The sequence below is a fragment of the Oncorhynchus keta genome, chromosome 35 (genome assembly GCF_023373465.1).
Source record: "Oncorhynchus keta strain PuntledgeMale-10-30-2019 chromosome 35, Oket_V2, whole genome shotgun sequence".
Lineage (NCBI taxonomy): Eukaryota > Metazoa > Chordata > Actinopteri > Salmoniformes > Salmonidae > Oncorhynchus > Oncorhynchus keta.
In genome coordinates this window covers 52,679,795-52,702,723 of record NC_068455.1, presented here as the reverse complement: position 1 = coordinate 52,702,723, position 22,929 = coordinate 52,679,795, and the positions used below count along the sequence as shown (strand labels likewise).

General features: G+C 44.8%; 1 protein-coding gene across 6 annotated transcripts in view; it reads left to right on the top strand.

Moving 5' to 3' along the window:
• Positions 1-14,380: 14,380 nt before the first annotated feature.
• The window catches only part of LOC118368620 (protocadherin-7-like), a 230,006-nt gene continuing 221,457 nt past the window's right edge, over positions 14,381-22,929 (top strand). For 5 of the 6 annotated variants that reach the window (XM_035752884.2, XM_035752882.2, XM_052495732.1 and 2 more), the window contains exons 1-2: positions 14,381-14,789; positions 15,027-18,454. In XM_035752884.2, the coding sequence (XP_035608777.1) occupies positions 15,377-18,454 (3,078 nt within the window). In that variant the 5' untranslated portion in view covers positions 14,381-14,789; positions 15,027-15,376. Of the gene's footprint in view, positions 18,455-22,929 lie in introns of all 6 variants that reach the window. The other variant, XM_052495731.1, reaches the window with a different exon arrangement.

Sequence of the window (22,929 nt, the reverse complement as noted above, 5' to 3'; positions counted from 1 at the left end):
ATCTTGCAACCGTTCTAGCAATCTTTTGGTTACTAGTCCAATGCTCTAACCACTAGGCTACCTGCCCAGTGGTTCAGCCCACCTTTTCCTGTAGTCCACGATCAGCTCCTTTGTCATGCTCACATTTAGGGAGAGGTTGTCCTGGCACCACACTGACAGTTCTCTGACCTCCCTATTGGCCGTTTCATCGTTGTCGGTGATCAGGCCTACTACTGTTGTGTCATCAATAAACTTAATGATGGTGTTGGAGTAATGTTTCGCCACGCAGTCATGTTTGGCCACGCAGTCGTGGGCGAACAGGGAATACAGGAGAGGACTAAGTACACACCCCTGAGGGGCCCCTGTGTTAAGGATCAGCGTGGCAGACGTGTTGTTGCCTACTCTTACAACCTGGGGGCAGCCCGTCAGGAAGTCCATGATCCAGTTGCAGAGGGAGGTGTTTAGTCCCAGAGTCGTTAGCTTAGTGATGAGCTTCATGGGCACTATAGTGTTGAACGCTGAGCTGTAGTCAATGAACAGCATTCTCACATAGGTGTTCCTTTTGTCCAGGTGACAAAGGGCAGTGTGGAGTGTGATTGAAATTGTGTCATCTGTGTGTACTCATGAATTGGAGTGGGTCAAGGGTGTCCGGGAGGATGCTGTTGATGTGAGTCATGACCAGCCTTTCAAAGCACTTCATGGCTACCGACATGAGTGCCACAGGGCGTTAATCATTTATGCAGGTTACCTTCACTTCCTTGGGCACAGGGTCTAGACTCAGTCAGGGAGAGGTTGAAAATGCTCAACAAGGCAGAGTTCATCTCAGCCTATGCCTCCCTCCAGTCCCTCGACTTCTTGGCACTGACGGAAACATGGATCACCACAGATAACACTGCTACTCCTACTGCTCTCTCTTCGTCCGCCCACGTGTTCTCGCACACCCCGAGAGCTTCTGGTCAGCGGGGTGGTGGCACCGGGATCCTCATCTCTCCCAAGTGGTCATTCTCTCTTTCTCCCCTTACCCATCTGTCTATCGCCTCCTTTGAATTTCATGCTGTCACAGTTACCAGCCCTTTCAAGCTTAACATCCTTATCATTTATTTGCCCTCCAGGTCCCCTCGGAGAGTTCATCAATGAGCTTGATGCCTTGATAAGCTCCTTTCCTGAGGACGGCTCACCTCTCACAGTTCTGGGCGACTTTAACCTCCCCACGTCTACCTTTGACTCATTCCTCTCTGCCTCCTTCTTTCCACTCCTTTCCTCTTTTGACCTCACCCTCTCACCTTCCCCCCCTACTCACAAGGCAGGCAATACGCTCGACCTCATCTTTACTAGATGCTGTTCTTCCACTAACCTCATTGCAACTCCCCTCCAAGTCTCCGACCACTACCTTGTATCCTTTTCCCTCTCGCTCTCATCCAACACTTCCCACACTGCCCCTACTCGGATGGTATCGCGCCGTCCCAACCTTCGCTCTCTCTCCCCCGCTACTCTCTCCTCTTCCATCCTATCATCTCTTCCCTCTGCTCAAACCTTCTCCAACCTATCTCCTGATTCTGCCTCCTCAACCCTCCTCTCCTCCCTTTCTGCATCCTTTGACTCTCTATGTCCCCTATCTTCCAGGCCGGCTCGGTCCTCCCCTCCCGCTCCGTGGCTCGACGACTCATTGCGAGCTCACAGAACAGGGCTCCGGGCAGCCGAGCGGAAATGGAGGAAAACTCGCCTCCTGCGGACCTGGCATCCTTTCGCTCCCTCCTCTCTACATTTTCCTCCTCTGTCTCTGCTGCTAAAGCCACTTTCTACCACTCTAAATTCCAAGCATCTGCCTCTAACCCTAGGAAGCTCTTTGCCACCTTCTCCTCCCTCCTGAATCCTCCTCCCCCTCCCCCTCCTCCCTGTCTGCAGATGACTTCGTCAACCATTTTGAAAAGAAGGTCGACGACATCCGATCCTCGTTTGCTAAGTCAAACGACACCGCTGGTTCTGCTCACACTGCCCTACCCTGTGCTCTGACCTCTTTCTCCCCTCTCTCTCCAGATGAAATCTCGCGTCTTGTGACGGCCGGCCGCCCAACAACCTGCCCGCTCGACCCTATCCCCTCCTCTCTTCTCCAGACCATTTCCGGAGACCTTCTCCCTTACCTCACCTCGCTCATCAACTCATCCCTGACCGCTGGCTACGTCCCTTCCGTCTTCAAGAGAGCGAGAGTTGCACCCCTTCTGAAAAAACCTACACTCGATCCCTCCGATGTCAACAACTACAGACCAGTATCCCTTCTTTCTTTTCTCTCCAAAACTCTTGAACGTGCCGTCCTTGGCCAGCTCTCCCGCTATCTCTCTCAGAATGACCTTCTTGATCCAAATCAGTCAGGTTTCAAGACTAGTCATTCAACTGAGACTGCTCTTCTCTGTATCACGGAGGCGCTCCGTACTGCTAAAGCTAACTCTCTCTCCTCTGCTCTCATCCTTCTAGACCTATCGGCTGCCTTCGATACTGTGAACCATCAGATCCTCCTCTCCACCCTCTCCGAGTTGGGCATCTCCGGCGCGGCCCACGCTTGGATTGCGTCCTACCTGACAGGTCGCTCCTACCAGGTGGCGTGGCGAGAATCTGTCTCCTCACCACGCGCTCTCACCACTGGTGTCCCCAGGGCTCTGTTCTAGGCCCTCTCCTATTCTCGCTATACACCAAGTCACTTGGCTCTGTCATAACCTCACATGGTCTCTCCTATCATTGCTATGCAGACGACACACAATTAATCTTCTCCTTTCCCCCTTCTGATGACCAGGTGGCGAATCGCATCTCTGCATGTCTGGCAGACATATCAGTGTGGATGACGGATCACCACCTCAAGCTGAACCTCGGCAAGACGGAGCTGCTCTTCCTCCCGGGAAGGACTGCCCGTTCCATGATCTCGCCATCACGGTTGACAACTCCATTGTGTCCTCCTCCCAGAGCGCTAAGAACCTTGGCGTGATCCTGGACAACACCCTGTCGTTCTCAACTAACATCAAGGCGGTGTCCCGTTCCTGTAGGTTCATGCTCTACAACATCCGCAGAGTACGACCCTGCCTCACACAGGAAGCGGCGCAGGTCCTAATCCAGGCACTTGTCATCTCCCGTCTGGATTACTGCAACTCGCTGTTGGCTGGGCTCCCTGCCTGTGCCATTAAACCCCTACAACTCATCCAGAATGCCGCAGCCCGTCTGGTGTTCAACCTTCCCAAGTTCTCTCACGTCACCCCACTCCTCCGCTCTCTCCACTGGCTTCCAGTTGAAGCTCGCATCCGCTACAAGACCATGGTGCTTGCCTACGGAGCTGTGAGGGGAACGGCACCTCAGTACCTCCAGGCTCTGATCAGGCCCTACACCCAAACAAGGGCACTGCGTTCATCCACCTCTGGCCTGCTCGCCTCCCTACCACTGAGGAAGTACAGTTCCCGCTCAGCCCAGTCAAAACTGTTCGCTGCTCTGGCTCCCCAATGGTGGAACACACTCCCTCACGACGCCAGGACAGCGGAGTCAATCACCACCTTCCGGAGACACCTGAAACCCCACCTCTTTAAGGAATACCTAGGATAGGATAAAGTAATCCTTCTCACCCCCCTTAAAAGATTTAGATGCACTATTGTAAAGTGGCTGTTCCACTGGATGTCATAAGGTGAATGCACCAATTTGTAAGTCGCTCTGGATAAGAGCGTCTGCTAAATTACTTAAATGTAATGTAAATGTAAAATGTCAGTGAAGACACTTGACAGTTGGTCCATGCATACTTTGAGTACACGTCCTGGTAATCCGTCTGGCTCAGCGGCTTTGTAAATGTTGACCTGTTTAAAGGTTTTTTTCACATCGGCTACCGAGACTGTTATCACACAGTCATCCAGAACAGCTGGTGCTCTTGTGCATATTTCAGTGTTGCTTGCCTCAAAGCGAGCATAAAACACATTTAGCTTGTCTGGTAGGCTCGCGTCACTGGGCAGCTCGTGTCTGGGTTTCTCTTTGTAGTCCCTAATAGTTTTCAAGCCCTGCCACATCCGACGAGCGTCAAAGCCTGTGTCGTAGGATTCAATCTTAATCCTGTATTGACGCTTTGCTTGTTTGATGGTTCGTCTGAGGGCATAGCAGGATTTATTATAAGCGTCCGGATTAGTCTCCCGCTACTTTAAAGTGGCAGCTCTAGCCTTTAGCTCAATGTGGATGAGGCTTGTAATCCATTGCTTCTGATTGGGATATGTATCCTCTCTCTCCCTATATTACAAGTACCTCTCCTTTCCCCTTCCTTACCTGGTGTTGAGGTAATGCAGGGTTCTGCATTCTCCTCCCAGGCTCCCTGTGAATAAAATGAGAATGAAAATGTGGGAAACATACAGTAGATGATTATGCACATAGTAACTATATTACATCTAGCTAGTTCATTGGGGCAGCTATATACAGTCAATGCGTGGATCACACCCAAACAAACCTAAGTAGCTATTGTATTTAAATTCTCTTTCATTTTAATGTATTTTTACAACAGATGATTTGAGGTTCAATTGCAAATGCATACATCTGCTTTTGGGTGATGTACAATCAGCTTGTTTCGTTGGGCCTGTGTAACAGGTCTCAGGTGTGGGACACAATGAAATAATAAATATATATCTGATAAACATATTTGCTGAACATTCATTTGAATTAAAAACATTCACAAAAGCATTAACGTCTTTCTCAATTACATATACAGTGGAGAGAACAAGTATTTGATACACTGCCGATTTTGCAGGTTTCCCTACTGTAATTTTTATCATAGGTACACTTCAACTGTGAGAGACGGAATCTAAAACAAAAATCCAGAAAATCACATTGTATGATTTTTAAGTAATTAATTAGCATTTTATTGCATGACATAAGTATTTGATCACCTACCAACCAGTAAGAATTACGGCTCTCACAGACCTGTTAGTTTTTCTTTAAGAACCCCTCCTGTTCTCCACTCATTACCTGTATTAACTGCACCTGTTTGAACTCGTTAGCTGTATAAAAGTCACCTGTCTACACACTCAATTAAACAGACTCTAACCTCTCCACAATGGCCAAGACCAGAGAGGGTGTAACGACATCAGGGATAACATTGTAGACCTGCACAAGGCTGGGATGGGCTACAGGACAATAGGCAAGCAGTTTGGTGAGAAGGCAACAACTGTTGGCGCAATTATTAGAAAATGGAAGAAGTTCAAGATGACGGTCAATCAGCCTCGGTCTGGGGCTCAATGCTAGATCTCACCTCGTGGGGCATCAATGATCATGAGGAAGGTGAGGGATCAGCCCAGAACTACACGGCAGGACCTGGTCAATGACCTGAAGAGAGCTGGGACCACAGTCTCAGAGAACACCATTAATAACACACTACGCCAGCGCATGTCCAGGTCCGTCTGAAGTTTGCCAATGACCATCTGGATGGTCCAGAGGAATGAGAGAAGGTCATGTGGTCTGATGAGACAAAAATAGAGCTTTTTGGTCCAAACTCCACTCGCCATGTTTGGAGGAAGAAGAAGGATGAGTACAACCCCAATAACACCATGCCAACCGTGAAGCATGGAGGTGGAAACATCATTCTTTGGGGATGCTTTTCTGCAAAGGGGACTGGACGACTGCACAGTATTGAGGGGAGGATGGATGGGGCCATGTATAGTGAGATCTTGGACAACAAACTCCTTCCCTCAGTAAGAGCATTGAAGATGGGTCGTGGCTGGGTCTTCCAGCATGACAACGACCCAAAACACACAGCCAGGGCAACTAAGGAGTGGCTCCGTAAGAAGCATCTCAAGGTCCTTGAGTGGCCTAGCCAGTCTCCAGACCTGAAACCAATAGAAAATCTTTGGAGGGAGGTGAAAGTCCGTATTGCCCAGCGACAGCCCCGAAACCTGAAGGATCTGGAGAAGGTCTGTATGGAGGTGTGGGCCAAAATCCCTGCTGCAGTGTGTGCAAACCTGGTCAAGAACTACAGGAAACGTATGATCTCTGTAATTGCAAACAAAGGTTTCTGTACCAAATATTAAGTTCTGCTTTTCTGATTGCATCAAATACTTATGTAATGCAATAAAATTCAATGTGATACAATGTGATTTTCTGGATTTTTTAGATTCCGTTTCTCACAGTTGAAGTGTACCTATGATAAAAATTACAGACCTCCACATGCTTTGTAAGTGGAAAAACCTGCTAAATTGGCAGTGTATCAAATACTTGTTCTCCCTACTGTAGCTCTCAGTTCTTCATGAAATTTAGTGACAACACAAAAATATTGTCTGGTGGTGGTGTACAAACCACTAAAATACTACCCTTGTATTACATAGTCTACAACAGTACATACAATTATCTCTTTAGACAGTTTACTAGTAAAATATATTATTGAAGAGGCATATTATATATAATAATAATATAATAATATATGCCATTTAGCAGACACTTTTATCCAAAGCGACTTACAGTCATGTGTGCATACATTCTACGTATGGGTGGTCCCGGGAATCGAACCCACTACCCTGGCGTTACAAGCGCCATGCTCTAACAACTGAGCTACAGAAGGACCATGTAACAAAAACCCATAGACTAGCTAAAACAGGAGCTAAAATTAGTTAGGGTGAATTGGGCATGCTAGTGCTAAGCATTTGACAGTCAACTACAAACTTCATAAAATATAACTGGTTAAAATACATATAATTGGCGTGTCTCATATGTATACATGAAAATACAAATAATGTGAGCCTTAATTTGTTCGATTAAATCCATTAGGGGCAAAAAACATGTACTATAAAAATAGATTCTGCTACAGAGGCAGTTGGTATGTAATGACTTTCGAAATATGAGTTCTGAAATTTGTTTTTTTGTTGTTGTTGCACCTCCCCCGTGAAACGTCTGTGCATGACACTGCCTACTGGTGACACTCATAAACATCATCGTCAATATTTTATCTAAAGAAATGGCTAAATGCTTTAGGAAAGCAGCCAACATCTGACCAACAACATTGTTGATGGTTAGAAATTTGCAAAGACTATGATCAGCATTGCAGTGTTCAATATAAAAAGTCACCAACAGTTCTATCCTTTGCTAATTAAGTTGTCTGTTACCCACATGGTTCCTTGAGATGTGGACAGCAATTCCGTATGAAAAAAATAAAAAACACTGCATAACGTTCAATTAAACAGAAACAGCATTTTTATGAACAACCAATTGGAAGACAGGGAGGGGTTGGATTTATGGCTGTTTTGGTGACCTTATTACCGACACAACGGTGGGCAAAAGTCATGATGGCAGTCAAATTCCATGTGACCTTGTAGTCATGGTAATTAGGCTTCTCCAAGCTCTGATGGTCATTAGTAGACTGCCAATCTTGCTAACTGCTTGGTACTCCGCACTATATTGTCCCTCTAATCACTCTGACATCAATGTAAATGTAATCGAAAATCTAATCAAACACTTCATGAGAGCCCATGAGCTCACGTTGCACAACATTTCTATGGACATTTCTATTTTGTTCCCACTGCCCCTGTTTCGAGACAGGTGCATGGTAATGGTCCATTCGAAATCAAAACAATTTTCACACATATATTATTTAGTATATATAAAGACAAGATTAAATCAAGAATAGTGTGATGAGTGACAATATTAGCCTATGACTTGTGAATGGTGGTCCTTCTGTAGCTCAGTTGGTAGAGCATGGCGCTTGTAACGCCAGGGTAGTGGGTTCGATTCCCGGTACCACCCATACGTAGAATGTATGCACACATGACTGTAAGTCGCTTTGGATAAAAGCGTCTGCTAAATGGCATATATTATTATATTATATTGTGAATGATATATTATCACATGGGAATCATGCCCAGTTTAAGGCAAACAGAGCATGCTTTTTTTGCGACTTTTTCCAAATCATAGTCGTGCACCTCATGTAGCCTAGCACATAGGCCAAAATATTTTCAGAAGGTTTGTATCACAACTAAAGTGGCCAAATAACTACTTCAAATTAAGCACAATAATCCCCTTTATAGTGGGTGTAGAGTCTTACTGGAGGTTCAAGTTTGGAGAAGATCATTTTCACCGTAAAAATGCACCTTTATAATAAAAGCATTACATGCATAATCCCATTTATTGTCACTTTTGAGAATGTTATTTTCCTGCTAGTGGACATTCGCGCTTATAGCCTACTTCCTTTTGCGCATTGCTGCGCTTATAATGTGAAAAAATAGCCTAATAGTTCTCATTTGTTCCGTCAGGCTCATTGCTTAAACCTTTTTATTTTATGCTAGTGGTTGTATTAATTTGGGATCTCCTATCGCATCCAACGGTCCCGGACTATGTTTGCAATATTCACAGAATATACAGAATATAATAGGTCAACTTTTGTACTATGGGGGATAGTAGATTGACATAGGCTAGTGCTTTTTCTGTTCGTTTGGCCTGCTCAGCTTGTTGGCTGACGAAAAGTAAATGTGGACAGATCTTCCAATATCTTCAATATGCACCTCGGAATTGGAAAAGGACGCGTGCAGACCGTTGGAACATCTACAGTACATTTTAAAAAGTTGAATAAATCCATGTAATATAGCCTACACCATCACAATAAATCCCATTATTTATTTTAGACACATCTAAAGAAACACAATATGAAAAAAATGTAGTCTATTTCAGAAGATCAGAATAGCATGCTCTGCATACGTCCTGCGAACGTCCCGGATGTGTCTGTTATTTCATTTATTGTGGCTGGAATAATTTAATTCAGTCTCAAAGTATCTATCTATCTAATCTAACCACAGCCACTGACCATTATAACAATAAGACAGCATACGATCAGAAACTCAGTTGAATGCAAGACATATTGTCAAGTGATATCTTCAACAGTTCCGTGAAAACACAGGGGCGGTGGGTGAAACAAGGCGTCAACAGTCCCAAAATAGCCCTAGCTTGAGGGAGAGTTGGAGTTGGAGAGAGAAGCCTTGGCTCTACAGAAGAGCTGGTTTGGAGTTCTGTGTTGAGTCACTGCTAGTTGACTCTTCCCTCTCCTTCCATAGACAGAAATGCCATGACAGTTTAGCTTTCAGGCTATACTACAAAGAGTTACCTGACAGTGGGCTAGCTGCTTCAGAGGGCTTTTACACCTTCATGCTGGCCTGTTGTGTTTTTCCCAGGGCCAACATGGTCATGCTTCAGCTATGCACTGACTAATAGACCAAAGTAGAGCAGACACATATATGCATGCACATACAGTACACACGTGGGGCCTACACACACACACACACACACACACACACACACACACACACACACACACACACACACACACACACACACACACACACACACACACACACATTAGAACACCATTCCCTTCTCACACACAGCACACACATAGAGGAATGATACTTTGTCCCTTTGTCCCTGCATACATTCTTTAGCTTTAGACCTCTCTGAGTGCACTGTTGTCGATAGCTGACGGTAAAAGCGGCCTTACACTGCTACACCACACTGATGCTATCATGGTTGACTGCTGCTCTGAGGTGTGTATGAACAGGATAGAGAGGTGGGATGGAGAGGTGAGAAGCATTTTGTCTTTAAAGATGTATTTAGAGGTTTGCGATAAAGATGAAATGGACAACATGTCCTTCTGTATCACTGTGGGGTGTTGAATATTGTGCCTTGAAGGGGGGAGAACATAGAGAGTGAAACTACACACTACACATCCCCTGGTTGACGAATCAGAGTTGAAACTGATTGATGAAGGTCTATGCTTGGTGCCACAAATATGTAAATGGAGGAAGATTTCTTCTCTTGCAGGCACTTAGCGAACTGCAATGTCGGCTCCATAATTAATTGAGTGAGTTAGCTTAGGTAAAGTCCCAACACCTGGTGCCACTGCCTTAGCTTAGCATCACTCAGCAACAGCAGCATGCATACAGATTCCGGTGGGATCAGAGGAACCAGTGCCTCACTTCAAAGCAACTTGGTACATTTATTATTTAACAAAAATATGTATTTTGCAGTAACACATACCTCCTATAGAGGTAATGAGCAGAAGTTATGGGACATTTTTTGAGAAGAGATGGATATAATTGTGTAGCTTTTCGTTGGTTTATCTCCTTATGGATTTATGGAATAGTTTGAGTCATGGGCATTACGTTTGGGAGTAAATGTTGCTTCTGGTTAATTGAAATAAAATAACTTGTACATGTTTCCTGTTAAAAGGCTGATTTCATGACAATTTCATGTTCACTGATGGTTGACGATTATGTCATATCTATGTAATCAATTACTCTATGTCCCTATAGAGAACCAGAGGAGAAAAGCTGATGTATTGAATCCCAAAATAATATAGGCAATATATTAATTCCATTAATATAATATGTTTGTTATACAAGTGTTCACCTCACCATTTCACCCACTGACTCACTCTATAAGATGGAAATTGTTGTTCTACACAATCTTCTAGTTTTTGAGAAAGTGCATATATGGGCATATTTTTGCATTGTGAAATGATAGAAATGCATTAATTTTTATTGCATTATTATGCAAAACTAATGAATGCATTTGTAATCATCACCTGCATTAATTTGACAAAACATTGTGCCTGGCATTGGCTGAGAAGAATTACCACTAAGCCTACATACAGTACCAGTCAAATGTTTGGAAGCTATCAGGAATCAAGGTAAGACCCAGATCCAGACACGTTGAATAAACAATGGTTTAATAGTCCAAGGGGCAGGCAAGAGACAGGTCAAAGCAGGCATGGGTCAATAATCCAGAGAAGGGGCAAGGGTACAGGTCGGCAGTCAGGCTTAGGGTCAGGCAGGTGGGTACAGAGATGGGACAGGTGAGGGTCAAAACCAGGAGGCCGAGAAAAAGAGAGGCTGGGAAAAACCAGGTGCTGACAGGACAAGCTTGACAAACAAGACGAACTGGCAACAGACAAACAGACAGCATAAGTATATATACACGGGGATAATGAGGAAGATGGGCGACACCTGGAGGGAGGTGGAGACAATCACAAAGACAGGTGAAACAGATCAGGGCGTGACAGACACCCACTCATTCAAGGTATTTTCTTTATTTTTACTGGTTTCGCCATTGTAGAATAGTAGTGAAGACATCAAAACAATGCAATGACATATGGAATCATGTAGTAACCAAAAAAGTGTAAAACAAATCAAAATATATGGTAGATTTTAGATTCTTCAAAGTAGCCACTCTTTGCCTTAATTACAGTTTTGCATACTCTTGGCATTCTCTCAACCAGCTTCATGAGGAATGCTTTTCCAACAGTCTTGAAGGAGTTCCCACATATGCTAATCACTTGTTGGCTGCTTTTCCTTCACTCTGCGGTCCAACTCATCCCAAACCATATCATTTGGGTTGAGGTCGGGTGATTGTGGAGGTCAGGTCATTGGACTCCATCACTCTCCTTCTTGGTCAAATAGCCCTTACACCGCCTGGAGGTGTTTTGGGTCATTGTCATGTTGAAAAACAAATGATTATCCCACTAAGAGCAAACCAGATGGGATGGTGTATCGCTGCAGAATTCTGTAGTTGTTAGGTGCCTCCTAAGAAGAGGAAGGTGCAGGAGTCAGGAGCAGGAGAGCAAGGAATTCCAGTTGGCACAGTCGTTTATTATAAGTCCCAACCCACCAACAACAGGCGGGGAAAGTCACGAAACACACGGAGGAGAAACCTCTACTCCTAATACACAACGACTGTGAGGGGTAAAAAACCTGTGGTGCAAACACGCACCCCTAACAGAGCTAACACAGCAAAATAATCTCACACAAACTCTAGCAGGCAGCGGAGGTTAATAAACCCACCGAAATTAACAAATCAGACACAGGTGATAACAAAAACAGACAGACCTAAACGAAAAGGAAAAATGGATCGATGGCAGCTAGTAGATCGGCGACGATGACCGCCGAGCACTGCCCGAACAGGGAGAGGAGACACCTTCGGTGGACGTCGTGACAGTAGTAGCCATGCTGGTTGAGTGTGCCTTGAATTCTAAATAAATCACTGACATTGTCACCAGCAAAACAACTCCATCACACCTCCTCCTTCATGCTTCACGGTGGGAACCACACATGCGGAGATCATCCGTTCACCTACTCTGAGTCTCACAAAGACACGGCGGTTAGAACCCGAAATCTTAAATTTGGACTCATCAGACCACAGGACCGATTTCCACTGGTCTAATGTCAATTGCTCATGTTTCTTGGCCCAATAAAGTATCTCTTATTATTGGTGTCCTTTAGTAGTGGTTTCTTTGCAGTAATTTGACCATGAAGGCCTGCTTCACGCAGTCTCCTCTGAACAGTTGATGTTGAGATGTGTCTGTTACTTGAACTCTGTGAAGCATTTATTTGGGCTGCAATCTGAGGTGCAGTTAACTGTAATTAACTTATCCTCTGCAGCAGAGGTACCTCTGGGTCTTCTTTTCCTGTGGAGGTCCTCATGAGAGCTAGTTTCATCATAGTGCTTGATGGTATTCGCGACTGCACTTGAAAAAACTTTCAAAGTTCTTGATATTTTCCATATGGACTGACCTTAATGTCTTAAAGTAATGATGAACTGTTCTTGCCATAATATGCATATGGTCTTTTGCCAAATAGGGCTTTCTTCTGTATACCACCCCCACCTTGTTACAACACAACTGATTGGCTCAAATGCATTAAGAAGAAAATACATTTGACAAAATAACATTTTACAAGGCACACCTGTTAATTGAAATGCATTCCAGCTGAAGCTGGTTGAGAGAATGCCAAGAGTGTGCAAAGCTGTCATCAAGGCAAAGGGTGGCTACTTTGAAGAATCTCAAACATAAAATATATTTTGATTAGTTTAACACTTTTTGGTTACTACATGATTCCATACGTGTGATTTCATAGTTTTGATGTCTTCACTATTATTATACAATGTAGAAAATAGTCAAAATACATAAAAATGCTTGAATGAGTAGGTGTGTCCAAACTTTTGACTGGTACTGTATATCTAAATAAAAATATATGTTGGTCAGTCCAATAAGCATGTTAATATACACAACCGAAATGTCCATCCAAAAAGTATCCCATCACTGTACTGAAGAGAATATTGTAATTATAAATATTAGTCAAAGACAGAGGGCGATAGAGAGCAAAGAACTGGCCACTGCTGGAATTCAGAGGAGCCTCAAAAATACAGCCGCAGCCTTTCTCCTTTTCTTTTATTGCGATGCCATACCTTCACCGCACAGCACAGATGGCTACAGTATACGGGTCTCCCTTTGTTAAGTGGGAGAGAGGGGAAACCTTTACGGGAGGACGACCTCACATGCACGCGTGCACTCGCGTATTTTAGCGGTGATTAATGTAAATGATTCCGCTTTGGCATCAATATATTTTTTGTCAGGGAAGGTGTTTAGATCTGGACTTGTTTATACATTCCAATGTTCTGAGTTTAATTGCCCACCATGGGCTATAGCCCCACACTGCAGCATCACACATCTCTGCCAGGGATAGTTCTGGGTGGGTTGCGCAGTGTCCAAGTGTCGCACGCTCCGACTAGCCCATCCACAGAGGTGTCTAGGCTGCATTCATGGAAATAATAAGGGGCAAGGTAACACTGAGCTCGCTGCTCCGGAGAGAACAAAGCCACAGGCGACCACACAAATTTGTATCAGTAACCACAGAGAGAAACCTCAGCGCTGCGCTCAGAATCCAAAACGTAGGGGACTATATCTCCCCGTTTGGTCATAATAATCTACCGAACCAACAAATAATTATGTAGAATTAGGCTACATAATGACTGGACGATGGAGGGTCATCGGTTAAAGATATTACTTGGATATAGGACTGTAGGCTATCATAGCCTACATGCGTAAAAGTTTGACAACAAATACAAGCGAAAATGAAACCGGCGTGTTGGAATAGTCAAACCATCACTCGAAAATGAGCGGCAACTATCTCAACTTTACTGAGAAATATATATTACGGTCTGCATAGCACCGTCTTCTTAGCACGGTCTACTGGCTACAGACATCTTATGACTGTGTAATAAACAAAACACCACCATGTAAAATGCGGCAGTCCAATCTTTTCTATTGGCTCAGCCATAACGCAATTTACACATTGAATTAATGAAGCGGAATCCTCGTAAAATGGTTCACGGTAGAGTGTATCTTTTCTAAGCCATCTCACTATACCACCACCCTGACTAAGACCATTCGAATGGGTAGTGTGTGGTGCATTGCAATTGCATTTTCTTCATGTGGTACTGAGTCACATTTGGTTAAATCATCCCCTTATTAACAAGAGAAAAAAAACTCTCGTCTCTCTCTCTCCCTCCCTTCCTCTCCTTTTAACAAATAGGCCTACCCTCTAGAAACCTACCAAACAAATTCAGCCCTAGTTACGTGCGCTGGGGAACGAAACTGGAGAGGTGGAGAGAGCGCGCGAGACACAATTGTGAATCGCTCTCACAGTCCAGCGAGATAGGTGCTACAAACGCACGCTAAGTACATGCATGTGTTGAGTGGGCGCTTGGATTGAGAATGCGGGAAAGAAGGAGGATTCTCACGTAATAATTCACCGACATTTTCCAATATCTACATCGGGAATTACAATTGTCCTTGTTTGTTTCATGTTTTATTATTCCCTCACTATCAGTTTTTTTTTGTATTCTATCCGTATTGCTTGCGACTGTGAGAACTAACGTTAACTACTGCTGCTTGTTATAAGTGAGTAAATGTAGAGAAGAAATCAGAGTGCACGGATGCTGCTTGGATAGGCTACTGGACACATGATGTGTCGCTTATACGCTGTTTCAAGGTAAGAAGACGAGTGGCTCTGTAAAGTAGCCTAACTGTATCATCACAATTTGGGAATCTGTGCGGGCAATTTCATTGCCACTAATCTGTTGGATATATCGTCTAAGGAATCTTGACCATTTACATCGCTTCTATATCAATCTGGGAGATGTGTTTTTTTTTGTCTAACTGAATAAACTAGGACTGATTCAACATTAAAATGAAATAAGATAAAATCTTGGACATTTTCTCTTTACAGGCATGATAAGATATTCGGAATCGTTATGAATTCATGACATAGGATATAACCAGACTGAACGGACTGTTAAAGAAACATTTATTCGTTGCTGGAAAAAAGGGGTGAGGATTACCCCCCACCCCACCCACCCACAAAAAAAAATGAAGAAAAGTATAGCGGGTGCACTTGCTCTTATTCACTGCAGTTGAAGCGGTGTTGGAGTGCGTCCGGAGTATGAAGTCATACACATCCTGAAACGAAGGACTTCAAATTAACCGAGAAGGAAAATTATGTTTAACAAAAACAATAGCAGCAAGTAAACGTCATTCGATTCAAGGCTTTATAATCCAGTTAAGACATTGCGGGGAACAATGAGGACTACTGGCGCAGTGGACTATATATGCTACAGTATACTCATCCTGCAGCTGCTGAATCAGCCCGATGCCAAGCAAGTGTTGCGATATCGCTTGGCTGAGGAGGGACCCGCCGATGTCAGGGTAGGGAACGTAGCCAAAGACCTCGGAATCGTCGCCGGGTCTGGTGAGGTTACGTTTACCCTCGAGTCCGGCTCTGATTTTTTCAAAATAGATAATATAACAGGCGAGCTGACCACTAATGAACGGCGGATAGACCGTGAAAAATTACAGCAATGCCAAATGATATTTGATGAAAACGAATGTTTCATAGATTTTGAAGTGTCAGTAATTGGACCGGCTCAGAGCTGGGTTGACCTGTTCGAGGGGAAAGTCATTATTTTAGACATAAATGACAACACCCCGTCTTTCCCCTCTCCTGTTCTGACACTGTCAGTGGAAGAGAACAGACCGATCGGCACTCTCTATCTCCTGCCCACTGCCACCGACAGAGATTTTGGCAGGAACGGAATTGAGAGATATGAGCTTATTCAGGACAGCGGGGAGAGCTCCAGGCGCCTGGGTTCAAACTCAGGGGGACGTGGAGTGGACAGCAGGAGATTTGATGAGGGGGCAGCCAGGAGCAGCGTCTTTGAACTGCAAGTTGCTGACACAACTGATGGGGAAAAACAGCCGCAGCTCATCATTAAAGGAGCGCTGGACAGGGAGCAGAGGGACTCTTATGAGCTCACCCTGCGTGTTAGGGATGGGGGCGACCCCCCACGCTCCTCCCAGGCCATCCTGAGGGTGATGATCACTGATGTGAATGACAACAGCCCCCGCTTTGAGAAGGCTGTGTATGAGGCTGACCTGCCAGAGAACAGCTCCCCTGGTGCCCCCATCCTGCAGCTGAAAGCAGCTGACGCAGACGTTGGGGTGAACGGTCAGATTGAGTACGTATTTGGTGCGGCCACAGAGTCAGTGCGTAGGCTGCTGAGGCTGGATGAGGGCTCGGGGTGGCTTAGCGTGCTCCATCGTATTGACCGTGAGGAGGTGAGCCAGCTGCGCTTCACGGTAATGGCAAGGGATCGAGGTCAGCCACCCAAAATGGACAAGGCAACCGTGGTCCTCAATATCAAAGATGAGAACGACAACGTGCCTGCTATCGAGATTCGTAAGATCGGACGCATTTTCTTGAAAGATGGAGTGGCCAATGTGGCAGAGGATGTAGTGGTGGACACGCCTATAGCTTTAGTCCAGGTGTCAGACCGCGACCAGGGCGAGAATGGCATCGTGACCTGCACTGTGGTGGGTGACGTGCCCTTCCAGCTCAAACCGGCTAGTGAGATTGAGGGTGAGATGAATAAGAAGAAATACTTTCTCCATACATCAGCCCCGCTGGACTATGAGGCCACACAGGAGTACAATGTGGTCATCGTGGCTGTGGACTCAGGAAGCCCTAGCCTGGCCAGTAATAACTCGCTTATCGTGAAGGTGGGAGACTTCAACGACAACCCACCCATCTTTAGCCAGAACGTGGTGGAGGTGTCCTTTCTGGAAAACAATGCCCCAGGCGAGAGGGTGACCACAGTGCAGGCAATCGATGCTGACAGTGGCAAGAATGCAGAAATCGCCTACTCCCTCGTCTCCTCTGTAAATGGGATATTCTCCATTGATGCAGACAGTGGTGACATCAGAGTAAACACCATTCTGGACAGGGAGCAAACAGAGAGGTATGAGTTCAAAGTGATAGCTAAAGATAAGGGCATGCCCATACTCCAGGGGTCAGCCACTGTGGTGGTCCTGGTGGCAGATAAGAACGACAATGAGCCAAAGTTCATGCAGGACGTGTTCACCTTCTACGTCAAAGAGAACCTAACACCCAACAGCCCTGTTGGCATGGTGACCGTCATTGACGCTGACAAGGGCGAGAACGCTGAAATGAGCCTTTTCATCGAGGAAGAGGAGGATATCTTCTCCATTGAGAATGACACAGGAACCATTTTCTCCACCATGTCATTTGACCGCGAGCAGAAGACTTCATACACGTTTAGGGTCAAGGCTGTGGACGGTGGAGACCCACCCAGATCCGCCACAGCCACCGTGTCACTTTTCGTGATGGACGAGAACGACAACCCGCCAACTGTCACCTTCCCCATCAACAGCACTTACACCCTCCTGCCCCCCTCCAGCAACGTCAGGACTGTAGTACGAACCGTCATAGCCACTGATCCGGACACAGGGATCAACGCTGACCTGAACTACAGCATCATCGGTGGAAACCCCTTCAAACTGTTTGAGATTGACGGAGGCAGCGGGGTCATCTCACTGGTGGGGAAGCTGGAGCAGAAACACTATGGCCTCCATCGACTCGTGGTTCAGGTGAACGACAGCGGGCAGCCCTCCCAGAGCACCACTACCCTTGTGCATGTCTATGTCAATGAGACCCTCTCCAACTCCACCATCGTAGAGGCCCAGGTGGCCAAGAGCCTGGGTACGCCGCTCAATACCAACATCGCTGGTGACCCCAACTACGACCTGGGTAAGCAGCGGCTGAGCATCGTCATCGGGGTGGTCTCAGGCATCATGACGGTCATTCTCATCATCCTCATCGTCGTCATGGCCCGTTACTGCCGCCCCAAGAACAAGAATGGCTATGAGGCAGGCAAGAAGGACCACGAGGACTTCTTCACCCCTCAGCAGCATGACAAGGGCAAAAAGCCTAAGAAGGACAAGAAGAATAAGAAGTCCAAACAGCCACTGTACAGCAGCATCGTCACCATTGAGGCCTCCAAGCCCAACGGCCAGCGCTACGATGGTGTCAACGAGAAGCTGTCGGACAGCCCTGGGATGGGCCGGTACCGGTCTGTTAACGGAGGGCCCGGGAGCCCGGATCTGGCCCGGCACTACAAGTCCAGCTCGCCACTGCCCACAGTCCAGCTCCACCCCCAGTCACCCACGGCCGGGAAAAAGCATCAGGCTGTTCAGGACCTGCCCCCTGCCAACACCTTCGTTGGCACCGGAGATAACATTTCCCTTGGATCTGACCACTGCTCTGAGTATAGCAGTCAAACCATCAACAAGTACAACAAACAGGTAAGAATACATTGACTCAATATATATATATATATAATATATATATATATATATATATATATATATATATATATATATGTTTTTTTTCTTCTTCTTGTTCTTTCTGTTTTCAAATGTGTCATGTTTCTCCCTCTCTTAGTGTTATCTCCTGCGTAATGCCTCCTGACAGGGCTAGTCTCAGTAGTCATGTTGCTTTTATGGTGCTAATATGTGTCAAGTTAGCTGTATTGATCTGTTTGGGTTTGGAGTGCCATTCACCATGTAATATTGAAAAGGAAATGAGGACATGCGTAGCCTATGCCAGGATTTCATTTTCACTCGCCTAAGCATATCCAGCTCTTTTGCTCTCTCTAGTATTGTGAGGCGGTTTAGTTTGACTGTGGTGTCACTTTTGCTGACCTGTGCATGTATGTGTTTTGAGTGTTGTAGACAGCTTGCATAAGGGTCTGGTTTGCAGTTATTCTATCACAGTGTGGCTAAGTAGCTAGGATACCCTTCTGCAAGGTGAATAACTCCCCGCCCTCTTTGTAACAAGGCAGCCTTTTTCTTCCTTTTAGAGGGTCAAAAAAAACAAGACAAAGAAAAACAAGTAAGACATTGTGAAAATGAAATACAGGAGTGGCCTTCTAAAGAAATGCTAACCGAGGGTGCCGTGTTTTACTGGATTTCAGCTTGACTAGGAACATCTGGGCAGGAGGTCACAACATAACTGTGCCCTGATGTGTCTGTATCAATTCACTGACCCAGCAGTGAAATCAGGCTTACCTAAACCTCTCCCTCCTGCTCTTTCTCTCTCTTTCTCTCTCATGTTCTGTCTCAGACATGTTCTGCCTTTCGCTCTCTCCATCCCTTCTGTAGGTTACTCTCATGTATCTCTTCATCCATCCATTTCTCTCTCTTCCCTCTTTCTCTCTCTCTCCTTCATCTCACTATACCCTCTTTATTTCCTTATGACACCCATCTCTTACACATTCTCCCTCCGGCCATCCCTTCCTCTGTTTCCCATCTTCCTCACTCCTCTCATCGACTCTTTGTGCCATCATTCATGGCTGCACGCATGACAGGGAACTTCATATTCTAGGGAAGTGTGAATTAATCAATTCATATCATTATGGTTCTTAAAAAAAACAAATCTATGAGAAAGCCAGATGGTGCGAATCAAGGTTAATACATGATGAAGTTGGTTCCTTTTCATCTGCATTTACCAGGAAAATAACACTTACCCTATTGTTTCATATGTTTTCTATGGCAATCTAATGCATTATTGATTGTTCTCTTATGTGTTGTAAGCAGCAAACTCCTCTTGCATTCCTGAGTGCTGTTCAGCACAGTAGATTGGGCTGATTTCTCTCTCTCTTTCTTGTTCCCCCCCCATCTTGTGTCCCCCTTGCTCTTCTCTCTCTCTCTTTCTCTCTTTCTCTCTCTCGCTCTCTCTCTCTCTCTCTCTCTCTCTCTCTCTCTCTCTCTCTTTCTCTCTTTCTCTCTCTCTCTCTCTCTCTCTCTCTCTCTCTCTCTCTCTCTCTCTCTCTCTCTCTCTCTCTCTCTCTCTCTCTCTCTCTCTCTCTCTCTCTCTCTCTCTATCCGCCCCTGCATCTTTTCCTTTCTTCAAAGCCGCCTCCTCTCCCACCCTATCTTTCACTCTCCTCTATCTCTCACCACCACACCAATTTCTGTCCCTCTCCTCAAAATCATTGCTCTCAATTTCTTTTTGCTCTTTTCATCGCCTGTCTTTTTTCTTGCAGTCTCTTTCTTTATTAATCTTCTCTCCCTTACTCTACGCTATATCCCTTTCCCTTCTGCTATTTCCTCTTTAATTTCTCAATCTCCCTCACCATCCGTCCATCCATCCCTCTCTTTTTCCTCTACTGTCTCTAACAGCTTCTAATGCGCTGTATTCAGTGTTTTTTGTGAGGACTGCTGTTGCTTACGAATGTCCCATCCATAATTAACAGGACACTCTATTTGCTGCGGCAGAGCCATGTATTGTGTATGTCGCTAGCAGTGCTGCTGCACTTTTCCATAATTAGTTATTTACTTTTTCATGTGAATGCTCGCTACAGCGTTTTTTATTATTATAGACAAGTCAATTCATTCGAAGATTCAGACACAGACCCGAAAATACACAGGGGTGTCGAGCATTGAGTGTTGAGCGTTTGCAAAGGCTGTCCCCGCCACCATAATGTGCAATTACCTCTTTTTAAACATGCAGAGCTACTTTTTCTCGATTCTCCTCAACGGTTCCTGTAGAAGTGGCTAATGTAGAAGTGTTGCCCTCTATGGTTTAATGAATATTGTCAGAAGCAGCGGCAACTGTAGCCCCATGTACCCATGAGGCAACAGAGATACAGTATATAACATTCTATGACGTGTTTTTACACTCCAATACATGCCTTGTCAAACATTCCCTGTTGATACTTCGATTGAACGGCTGCACTTACAGTCTCCTGATTGCCACCACAGGGCCACCACAGCTAAAACACGCTGGTAAGCACCCCCCTTTGGTTGAGGACATAATGTGTAATGAAACACATAAGAATTATGAGGTGCTGGGGATGGAATTATACATAGAAATAGAAATGAATAGATTCTATTTCTATCGAATTAAACATGGCTTCTTGTCCGACTCCGTTGTTGCTATGGATTTGCATGCAGAGGCCGGTGGGAGGTTGGATTAGGGATAAGGTTTCATGTCTGATTGTAGAGAATTGCACGGTAGATCACATTGTATTGCGACTGCTGGAGACAGGGTAATCCGCAATGTCAAATTGATCACATTAGATATGGAAATTGCTATTCAAAACATATCAGATTTAACCTTTGTTATTGAATTAACAGTGGCAGGAAATCCAAAATGCATTGCAATCTACGATATTTAAGGCTCATTGAGGTTGAGACCTTTTGATGGGATTAGCAAATCTCTCTCTCTCACTCACTCACTCACACACATACACAGACTGTCTCTCTCTCTCTCTCTCTCTCTCTCTCTCTCTCTCTCTCTCTCTCTCTCTATCCATCTTTCCCTCTATTTTCTCCTCTATGGATCTCTCTCGCTCCACTTCTCACACTCTACTTCGCTCACTCTCCTCCCAGAAATAGAGACAGACACAAGAAAGAGAGCCCTGTTTGAGTTACACAGAGTGGTCTCTACTTTTCCACAGGAGAGTTGTGGGGGGCAGCTTCAATATCCTATTGACTATGAGTCTCTACTGCGGTATCAGGTTCCTTCTAGGTCTCCTTCCACCTCATCCTTCGCCTACCGAATATAAAAATAACCACCGCACATGCAGCAGCCGGCTTGGACTCCAAGCAGGTAACCAGGCAACCAGTGAAGTTTAGCAGGTTGTCATCAGACATTTAAGCAGTCATTAAGTCAGGGGAGCACAGAGTGAGACGCCAGCGTGTCACTGAGCAGCCATTGAGTTAGAACAGTAGGGTGATGTACCTGGAATTTCAGTCCTTCCTGGAACTCCACACTTATTGGATTCAAGCCTGCGTTTTTTTGTCTCTCTCTCTTTCTTCCATCGTATCCCTACTGTGTCATGTTTCCGTAGCTAAATCCCTGTGTTAAATAGTGTTTTAGTTGATAATCGTCATACTCTCAAGTACCAAATGCCTAAAGCTAAATTATTGGTCAAACTTGATTTGGAATTGTCCGGATTTTCCATTTGTAGATGCTCTACAAATGGTCATACTATCGACAAACTATCTGTTCGTCTGCACATTCCTCACTCCCTAGATGCACATTTAAAGGTGCAATATGCAAAAATTGCTCTGCCATTTCATGGTTGCTAAAATTCAAATAGTTCAGTTTAGGTTTATGTGACAAAACAAGCAAAATATGTTATTTTCAGCTCTTTGAAGCTGGTGTACAAAACCAGAACAATTGTCATTTTTTTAAAACCAGCAAAACAGAAATGAGAAAACATAATTTGGGAAAATATAAAAGATAATTAGGTTTTATAGGGCCCCTCATAGAGTTGTTTATTAACCATTATTTTACCAGAAATATTGACAGAAAACCTAGTGCACTACCTTTTCTTGTACACGAAGGATCCGGCTAAGAGTTGCAGGGGTGAGGGAGAATAGAAAAAAATATGCCTATTTGAAAGCTAAAAGAAATGAGTAGCTCGCGACATGTTACATTTTTTTTTAAAGTAGCTCTCATGTTACAAAAGGTTGGAGACCCCTGCTGTAGAGCATCTACAGGTGGACTGTCCAAATAAAGTATTACTAAATTATTAGCTAAGCTAAGATATTAAATATAATTCCTTCGATAGCTCACCTGTTCTATCCAAAGACACAATGTTTACTCTTAAAGTTAACTCACCATGCCTTTTTTAAGTGGGGCATTTGAAATAATGTTATCCCCTGTCCAGGTGGATCCTTGTCTTATCTTTTCTAAACAATCGAGAACTGAGGCAGGTTGCAATCCTATCCCTCTGCTTCGGGGCATGTATACATCGCAGTACAGTGGG